The sequence below is a fragment of the Carlito syrichta genome, unplaced genomic scaffold, assembly GCF_000164805.1.
Source record: "Carlito syrichta isolate Samal-C Ts95f unplaced genomic scaffold, Tarsius_syrichta-2.0.1 Scaffold304465, whole genome shotgun sequence".
NCBI lineage: Eukaryota > Metazoa > Chordata > Mammalia > Primates > Tarsiidae > Carlito > Carlito syrichta.
In genome coordinates, this window is record NW_007248561.1 from 273614 (window position 1) to 283682 (window position 10069).

Here is a 10069-nt window from a genome sequence, read left to right on the forward strand (position 1 = left end):
CACACACACACACACACACACACACACACACACACACACACACGGCATTCTGTGGCCAGAAGGTTCCAGCAGGTAGGACAGAGGTCTAGGTCATGTTCATGTCCCCAGCTCCTAGTATGGGACGATATTTTTGTTAAATGAAATAATTCACACACAGACACATTCTCCAAGGAACACGAGGAAACAGATACACACAGAAACACAAAAACATGTATATGTAGCATGTACCGGACAAGAGCATGGGGTTCAAGTCCTGACCCCACCATGTACTAGCTGTGCACCTCCGTCACCTCATTAGCAGACAGTGGCAGGTTGTCTTGAAGGCAAAATGAGAAATACATGCAAAGTGCTTAGGCCAGCACTGGCACAAGGGCTCTCCACAATAAAGATTAGCTACTGCAAGTCTGGGCATGGTGGCTCACGCCTGTCATCCCAGCACTCTGGGAGATGGAGGTGAGAGATTGTCCAAGCCCAGGGTTTGAAATCAGCCTGGGCAACTTGCGAGACTGTGTCTCTACAACCAATCAAGAAAAATTAGCCGGGTGTAGTGGTGTGTGCCTGTAGTTCCAGCTACTTGGAAGGCTGAGGCAGAAGGATCACCTGAGCCCAGCAGGTCAAGGCTGCAGTGGCCGTGAGTGTGCCACTGTACTGCAGCCTGGGCGACAGAGTGAGACTCTGACTCAAAAAAAAGGCCAGACTCAGTGGCTCAGCCTGTAATCCCAGCACTTTGGGAGGCCGAGGCAAATGGCTTGCCTGAGCCTGTAGGTTCGAGACCCACCCGGGCAACTTGGCGAGACCTTGTCTCTATAATAAATCAAAAACTAGCCAGACATGGTAGTGCACACCCATAGTTCCAGCTACTTGGAAGGCTGAGGCGGAAGGATCGCCAGAGCCCAGCAGGTCGAGGCTGTGGTGGCCAGGAGCATGCCACTGCACTCCAGTCTGGGCAACAGAGTGAGACTCCAACTCAAAAAAAAAAATTAGCTTTTGCTTTGAATAACACTGATCCGTGTACTCACAGATGCCCTCCTACCCGTGTGCACCATCCTCCCGCCCCTCCTCTAGCCTAACTCAGCCATAGATGCCCTTAGGGCTGACAGTGTAGGTCCCCAAAGCCAGAGGAAAGAGCATCTGTGTCCCCCTGGGCTGTACCTGGGCCAGCCCATTGGGCTCCTCACCAGCTCTGGGTGCCATCAGAGAAGGCTTCCTGGAGGAGGCCTGCACTCAAGCTGGGTAGGGAAGACAGGGTGAAGCAGGGGAGTGCTGCCCTGTGCCCTGGCTCTGTCCATTTTTCCTCATAACAACCCTCCCCATCCCACCCCCACCCAACAACCTCTGCCACCGCTGCAGCACCCTCCCTCCACCCCCTTCCCCACAGTAAAAACTTTCCTCTCTCCTCCTGCCAGAGTGTAAATTGCCCCCAGGAATGCGTTGAGTCCCAGGCTCCCCTGGCAGCGGTGGGCAGCCGTCCTGGGGTCAGACCTGGCCCTACATCAAAGGCTGGGGATCAGTAACAGCAGCTCCTCGCCTGCCACACCCTCCCACCGGCCCTTTGGCTTCCAGGGAACAGCACATGGTAGCACTTAAGCTCCAGGAGGACGTTTTTCTGCACCCCACCCCCTGCTAGCCACAATGAACTACTTGTTAGGAGACTATTTTAATTTCACTTAATGCAATTTCTGCTCCTGGGGCCTCTGTTGCCACCCGCTTCTCGAGCCTGGATGCCCAGTATAAGCGTAGGGGAGGCCAACCCCACCAGGAGAAGTAACCTGAATATGAAAATTTCACTGGTGTTGGAGGTTTGGGGCAGGAAAGGGACTCTTACGTCAGGGGAACGAAGCTGGTGCTCTGGACTCAACTCAGGAAGTAAGTGGGGCTGCCTAGGGGAGAGCTGGGAGCTAGCTTGTACAACTCAGGAGGCCAGCTGAGAGTCTGAAGTTTGGGGCCAGACGTCTTTGGCCAATGTGCTCTTCCAATGCCTGGATCCAGCAGGCAGGCACTTAGCCTGGCAGTCCTGTGAGTTTTGCTTTCAGGTTCCACGGGTGCCTGGAGGTGGGGGTGCACTTCCAGGCTCCAATCAGCCTCTGAGATTTACTCCATCAGGTGCATCTTCTAGCAAATTCTGAAACCAGGGGTCCAATGACCATTCTCTGGGACAGTACAGTGGTGATTTGGAGACCCCTGGTGGCCAAAGATTGCAGAGTGAGACCTTTCCTTAGAGCTCCACTCAGGCAGCTCGAGTACTGGAGGCCACCAGCATAAATCACTCCAGCCCCAGAACTCTGCCATGAGCCAGCCTCTCCGTATAGCCAGGCACACCTGTCCCAGCTTGCTGGGAGGGAATGGCTTGCCTGGAGGGCTACTTCAGTCTCAGTCACACTTGACTAAGGCAGAGTGATGTGCAGTAAACAAGCAACTAACTACAGAGTAAGGGGCCAGGAAGTTTGGTTGCTGGGGCTTGTATGTTTGGCTCATTTGAGAAAGATGATGAGGTGATGTCACAAATAGCTCCACAGTCCCTAGTCCTTTCCCTTCCCTCAGTCCCTGGGTAGGCATCACACAATCGTGGGGCTGCAATCGGGAAAAGTCACTAAGGGGGACTTTGTTACCACAGCCTGCTAACCCTGTAATGTTGCCCAAGTTTAACTCTGGGAAAGGAAATATCCAAAACCACAGGCCATACAACTGGCTGCTCGGAAGTGGGCTGTGGTACCGGGAGGAAGGATGAGGGCCCCCCTGGGGAAGGGAAAGGGTGGTGCAGTTTTTTTTTTCTTTCTTTTTTTTGGCAGAGCCCAGACACTACACAAAGCTTTCCACATCTGGGCCCCAACATTCGTCTCATTAATCTCTTTTCATTCATTCACTCAGACTCTGATGTGACTGGACCCAGCCCCACACGGGATGCTAAGGATACAGTTGACCAAAATGAGGTGACTGCCCTGGGACCCCAAATTGTATCCAAAGGGAGCAGTGAAGAGGCTCACAAAAGGATGAAATCCCAGAGCGAGAATGAGTCACCCTATACTTGGGGACACAAAACTGACCATACTCCCTCCTCAGTAGCCTAACCCAGCTAAAGAAGGCAAGTCCTGTGAAAACTTCCCCCTCTTCCTGGGGCCTAAGGACCCCGGTCCTCCCCTTGCACAGCCAAAACACATCACAAGCACGATGCATCTGTAAACGGCTCCCCTCATCAGGGCCGCCCATGAACCCCATTCTCCCCCACAACCTGAGTGTCTGGAGCCCAGTACCCTAGGCTGTCCCAAGAACAGTGCTACCAGCCATGGCTTTCTCCCTTTAAAAGCTATCCCAAGTTCTGAGAGGCTGGGAGAGGGCTGTGGGCCAGCTCCGTTCTTTCCCCAGTGCTAACCAGGCATCAAAAGAGAATCTCCATGAAGAGCATGGGCTTGGCAGTTTGGCCCACTTTTAAATTCAAGCTTCTCCACTTATTCACTGTATGACCTCAGGCAACTTGTGGCTTCCCCTCCCGCACTCCAGTCTGGGCGACAGAATGAGATTCCAACTCAAAAAATAAATAAATAAAATAAATAAAGATGGAATTATTGGCCGGGCTCAGTGGCTCAGCCTATAATCCCAACACTTTGGGAGGCCTTGATGAGTGGATTGCCTGAGCCCGCAGGTTCGAGACCCGCCTGGGCAACTTGATGAGACCTCAGCTCTACAATAAAATCAAAAATCAGCCGGGCGTGGTAGCGCATGCCTGTAGTTCCAGCTACTTGGAAGGCTGAGGCGGAAGGATCGCCGGAGCCCAGCAGGTCGAGGCTGCGGTGGCTGGGAGCGGCCACTGTACTCCAGTCTGGGTGACAGAGTGAGACTCCAACTCAAAAAATAAAAATAAAAAATAAAAAAATAAAGATAGAATTATCATGAACTGGATAATACACACAAGTGTTCAATATAGTGTCTGCCAAATGGTAAGCACTCAATAAACGGCCCCCCCAGCACCAGAGGTTACATGGTCTTTCTGGCCAAATCTCCCAACTTGTGACCAACAGCTCAAGATAGCCCATTTTATTTACTTGTTCATATTTTTTAGTCAGGTCTTACTTTGTTACCTAGGCTAGAGTGCAATGGCATGATCACACTCATCGCAGCCTCTAACTCCTGGGCACAAGCAATTCTCCTGAGTTAGTTTCCCAAGTAGCTGAACTATAGGTATGTGCCACCATGCCCAGCTAATTTTTTTATTCTTATTTTTTGTAGATACCAGGTCTCAATGTGTTGCCTATGCTGGTAACAAAGACCTGGGCTCAAGTGATGCTCCCATTTCCACCTCTCAAAGTGCTAGGACTACAGGCATGGACCACCATGCCCAAGTGTAAGACAGCCCATTTTAGGCAGTTTTCTGCTTCTAGAATTTGCTGTAGATACTAGAGCCAAGAATGACTCTGACAGGGCCTCAATTGCTTATACAGGCTCCCAAGTTTCCCAGACTCTAGTCTCTGGGGAGAAGCCATTTCTAAACCAGGTCAAAGAAAGGCAGGGCCCAGGAAACTACCTGGTCTCTTCATACCATTGTAACAAAACACCCGGAGCTGAGCAGAAAGAAAACAGGACAGGAGTGGGATTTCACTCAAGAATGTGTCTTTATTGAAGAATTTGTAAGAAAAAAGGATGGCCCCTCTGCAAAAGAGGAGATGTTGCCTCCAAACAGCAGGGAGGAATGAGACCTGGGTAGCTTCCCAGAAGTCAGCGTTTCCGGCATGACTGGCTCCTTTCCTGGCAAGCACTTCAGTGTGTCACACTACAGCTAACAACTCCTACCCATCCCCTCCCAGCCCTTCCTCTCTCCACCCCACAACCCCTACAACCATTTGCCAATGGCCTTCTGAAGGCCCAGGGATAAATGTACCAGGCTTGCCTCCTCATGGGGTCAAAGTGGTTTTTGCTTTGGAAAATTCAAACAGGAATGTAAAATGATGTGAGCTCTTTCTAGTCCAACCAAGGATGATTTACATCCAGCCCCTCTGAAGGGAAAGGGAGCAAATAACTTCCCTCCTAAATGTGCACATATGGGGTAAATGGACTATATCACAGTCTGTTCTTTATTAGGCTGGAGAATGGAAACAAAGTTAGAAGAATATACAACATCCATGTTAAAGAGTCACTGAGCTCTAGAGGCTTGCTGATTTCAGCAAGTGCTCTGCTGGCTGTCCTCAAGTCCTAGGGATGGTTACTCCTCTCCAGCTGGGAGGTTATCCTCAATCCGCCTGATGAACCTCATCCGGATTTCTGTCACACCGTCTCCTTTCAGGGTGTCCTGGACAAACTTGGCTTCCACAGCCATCTGGACCTGGGGGACAGTGAGAGAATGAAGGGGCAGCTGCCTAGTCACAGCCTCAAGGTAACCACTGGGGTTATGACTAACTCACTCCCGGCAGTCAAAAAAAAAGGGCTGGTTTCTCCCAAGGACAGGGGTTCCCCCCAGTGTTACCTTACAGAAGACAGTGGTCCCAACCCATAAGGAGAAACTTAACAAAGAACACCCAAGAATGAGACTGTTGCCAAGTAAGCCAATCTGACAATGGATGTTCTTGGACTTTGCGGGCTGACAGCACATTTCCCAGCATAGTAGGACTCATTACCACGTAAATAAGTCAACCTGGATCCCATCTCAGCAGCATCACCATTTCAGGCAGCAAAGCGCTGGGGTGAGCCAAAGACCCTTCCTTTTTCTCTTTCATTCATTCAAACATTTAGCAAGCCCCTGCTGCAGTTCAGGTGGCCCAGAAGGCAAAAAGCTGCACTCACCATCTCCAAGGCTCCCCGCAACACCCCACACAAGAGATTGGAATAAATAAGGGATGAGTGGTTATCGGGAAGTTCCACAAAGTCCACCAAGGGGTTATTTTCCAAAATGAGGGAGAATTCGTCACCAGCTGGGCTCCAATTAGTAATGCTTGGAGTGATGCCCAAGTACATCTTGAACGCCACCTGTCAGGGAACACAACAGCACTCTGGGGAACAGCAGCAAGGATGTACAAAAAGGAAGGTGACAGAACTGGCAAAGGGGAATATAAGTGGCACAGGAACAAAACTATGGCCTATGCAAGATGATGAAACTTCAGATATTCAGGGCAAAAAAGGAGAAACATCTGTACACAATACTGTACCCCTCTCCTTCACAGCATTATAAGATTAAGCAATAACTCAAGGTCTGCCTACACTTCTCAGCGAAAGGAGCACTGATCTGACAGCGTGGCTGCCGGAGTGCAGAGAGATCCTAACCCATTCTCCTGTCCTGTCTGTGCTATGTGAATACACCTTCTTGAAAGTGAATACATATACCTAATCCTGAATTGTACCCCACGTCTTTAAAATAAAAAATAAAAATAAAATAAAGTGAATACAGGTCACTGGGGCAGAATTACTCTAAAGACATGCTTCTATATCCACCCTCCTAGTTCCAGACCATCACAAAGATCTCTCCACTGTCAACCCTGCTTAGGATTTGGGTGTGGCCAGCAACCTTACAACAGAAAGAGCCAACCTTTAGGTAATTGACACCGCAGAGTTATTGATATATCATTTATTAATACTATAATATATAGCATTATTAATAATAAACATTCACTATATGCACAACACTATGCTAAGTGCATTCATTTTACCTGAATGCGCCTGTCCATTATTCATTTACTCTTTTTTTTTTTTTGAGTTGGAGTCTCACTCTGTCGCCCAGACTGGAGTGCAGTGGCCACCGCAGTCTCGACCCACTGGGCTCCGGCGATCCTTCCGCCACAGTCTTCCAAGTAGCTGGAACTACAGGCGCGCACTACCACGCCCGGCTCATTTTGATCTATTATAGAGATGAGATCTCGCCAAGTTGCCCAGGTGGGTCTCGAACCCGCAGGCTTAGGCAATCCACTTACCTCAGCCTCCCAAAGGCACGGGATTACAGGCTGAGCCACCAAGCCCGGCTTATTCATTTACTCTTTAAACAACCCTGAGCTCTTATTTTTTTCATTTCAAAGATGAAGTAACTGATAATTTAAAAAATTAAAAGTAACTTACCTCAGAACACAGAACTGGTAAGTACTGGAACCAGCATCTGAAGCCAGGTGTGTCTGAGCCTGTTTTCTGAACCCCCATGCTACTCTACTACACCTTCACGGTGGAAGAGATCTGGCTTTGATGCCAGTAGGGCTTTAATACACAGGAATGATCCCAATCACTCTCCCTGTTTTCATAATTTGTGCTATTCCCTAACCACCAGAAAGACTTCTTTGGCCCAAAGAGCTGCCTAGCCAGTCTTTGGGAGATTAAGGACCTCTCTAAGAGAGACAGAAAGAGCAGTAAGCAGTGCCTCCCAATAGCAATCCTTCAGCATGGACAGGTGGCCCAAGATAATGACCTTGGCAATGACATCCGCAGTTTCCCGAAAGTCGTGGCACCTTCCAACATTTGACCGTGCCAAGAAATCTTCAATCAGTCGGACTCCAATGTTATAGCCCCTGGGAAGGAAATTAGAGAACACATTCTGATGCTATCTGAACTGCTTATGGCTGAACATAAGGTTGCTGGTGGTAAAGGGAAAATAGAATATCTTAAAACTTCCCAAGAAGCCGGGCTCAGTGGCTCAGCCTGTAATCCCGCACTTTGGGAGGCCGAGGTGAGTGAATTACCTGAGCCCGCGGGTTTGAGACCCGCCTGGGCAAATTGGTAAGACTTCATCTCTACAATAAATCAAAAAAAAATTAGCCAGGCGTGGTAGCGCACGCCTGTAGTTCCAGCTACTCGGAAGGCTGAAGCGGAAGGATCGCCGGAGCCCTGCAGGTTGAGGCTGCGGTGGCTGGGAGCGGCCACTGCACTCCAGTCTGGGCGACAGAGTGAGATTCCAACTCAAAAAACAAACAACAACAAAAAAAAACTTCCCAATAAATGAGTTCCTTGGGAACTGAACCCAAATGTTGGCTGAGAGAGAAAAAGGACTGTTTTGGGCTCTAAAGGGCAATGCAGACTCAGTATGCTGCAGGGCCCTATTCTTGTCTCTCCTGCAAAGGAGCTCACTCACATTTTATCCAGCTGTTTATTCACATCTTCATCGTTTTCATAGTCCTTGCATAGCTGGGTGACCAGAGCCCCATAGGTCAGGGTGAAGAGCTCAGAGCTCTAAAAGAGATGCAAAAAGCAGTCAGAACCAAGCAGCACAAAAGAGAAAGTATGTTGAAAGTCTGATCAGTCTTGAAGCCACTATCTGGATTCCCTCCAGCTGTATTTGGAGAGAAAGAACATTATCCTCTATGGAGTAGTTACAGAATTTGGCCCCCCAGCATCAACGTGGCAGGGCTGCAGCCAGATATAATATAAAATGGGCTGCACAACAGATTTATGAAAAAATGCTCAGCCTCACTAATCATCAAATAAATGCAAATTAAAACTACATTGACGCCAGGTGCAGCGGCTCACAGCTATAATCCTAGCACTTTGGGAGGTGGAGGCAAGAGGATTGCCTGAGCTCAGGAGCTTGAGACCAGCTTGGGCAACTTGGGGAGACCTCATCTCTACAAGAATTCAAGAAAAAAATTAGCCAGGTGTGGTGGCGCATGCCTGTAGTTCTAGCTACTTGGAAGGTTGAGGTGGAAGGATCACCTGAACCCAGCAGGCTGAGGCTGCGGCAGCCATGAGCATGTCATTGCACTCCAGTCTGAGCAACAGAGTGAGACTTCAACTCAAAAAAAAAAAAAAACTGAGATATTACCTAACTCCAGTCAGGATGACCATCATCAATAACTCAAAAATAACAGATGCTGGAGAGTATGCGGCACTATTGGTTGGTGGGAGTGTAAACTAGTACAACCTCTGTGGAAAACACTGTGGCAATTCCTAAAAGAACTAGAAACTGAACTTCCATACAACCCAGCAATCCTCCTTCTGGGAATATACCCAGAGGAACTCAAATCATTCTACAAAAAAGATACCTGCGCATGCATGTTTATTACAACATTATTCACAATAGCAAAAGCACAGAATTAATCATGCTATCCATCAAAAGTAGACTGGATTAAAAAAATGTGGAACGGCCGGGCATGGTGGCTTAAGCCTGTAATTCCAGCACTTTGGGAGGCCAAGGTGAGAGAAATGCCTGAGCCCAGGGGTTAGAGATCAGCCTGGGCAACTTGGTGAGATCTCGTCTCTACAATAAATCAAAAAATTAGCATGGCATGGTAGTGTGCACCTATAGTTCCGGCTACTTGGAAGGCTGAGGCAGAAGGACAGCCTGAGCCCAGCAAGCTGACACTGCACTCCAGCCTGGGCAATGGAGCGAGACTCCAACTCAAAAAAAAAAAATGTGGTACATATACACGATGGAATATTACGTAGCCATAAAGAACAACAAAATGAGCCAGGCTCGGTGGCTCAGCCTGTAATTCCAGCACTTTGGGAGGCTGAGATGAGAGGATTGCCTGAGCCCGCGGGTTCGAGACCCGCCTGGGCAACTTGACGAGACCTCATCTCTACAATAAATCAAAAAGTTAGTCGGGCGTGGTAGCGCATGCCTGTAGTTCCAGCTACTTGGAAGGCTGAGGCGGAAGGATTGCCAGAGCCCCAGCAGGTCGAGGCTGTGGTGGCCGGGAGCGGCCACTGCACTCCAATCTGGGCGACAGAGTGAGACTCCAACTCAAAAAAAAAAAAAAAAAAAAAAAAAAAAAAGAACAACAAAATTATGAACTTCACAGCAACTTGGACGGATTTAGAGTCTGTAATATTTAGTGATCTATCACAGAAACAAAGAACTGACTACCACATGTTCTCACTCACAAGCGGACCCTGAACAATTATCATAATACTACAAGAAAGGGATTGGCAGTAGTGGGAAACTGCCAGGGGGAGAGGGCATACTTCATCGATAAAGATACCTAATCTCAAACTAGTTGACATGAAGACCAAAGTGAAACCCAAACTTTACCTGTACAATGACCATTTAGATACTGAATCCGAAATGGTACCCCACATCTTTAAAACCAAAATAATTTTTTTAAAAAGGGCTGCAAGCCGGGCTCGGTGGCTCAGCCTGTAATCCCGCGCCTTTGGGAGGCTGAGGTGA

General features: G+C 48.7%; 1 protein-coding gene across 4 annotated transcripts in view; it reads right to left on the reverse strand.

The window, feature by feature from the left end:
• Positions 1 to 4583: 4583 nt before the first annotated feature.
• The window catches only part of TRAPPC3 (trafficking protein particle complex 3), a 22595-nt gene continuing 17109 nt past the window's right edge, over positions 4584 to 10069 (reverse strand). For 3 of the 4 annotated variants that reach the window (XM_021713333.1, XM_021713334.1, XM_008059971.2), the window contains exons 2-5: positions 8036 to 8133; positions 7376 to 7475; positions 5773 to 5955; positions 4584 to 5314 (exon numbers count right to left, since the gene is read on the reverse strand). In XM_021713333.1, coding sequence (XP_021569008.1) covers positions 5195 to 5314; positions 5773 to 5955; positions 7376 to 7475; positions 8036 to 8037 — 405 coding nt within the window. In that variant the 5' untranslated portion in view covers positions 8038 to 8133 and the 3' untranslated portion in view covers positions 4584 to 5194. The remainder of the gene's footprint in view (positions 5315 to 5772; positions 5956 to 7375; positions 7476 to 8035; positions 8134 to 10069) is intronic. The other variant, XM_021713335.1, reaches the window with a different exon arrangement.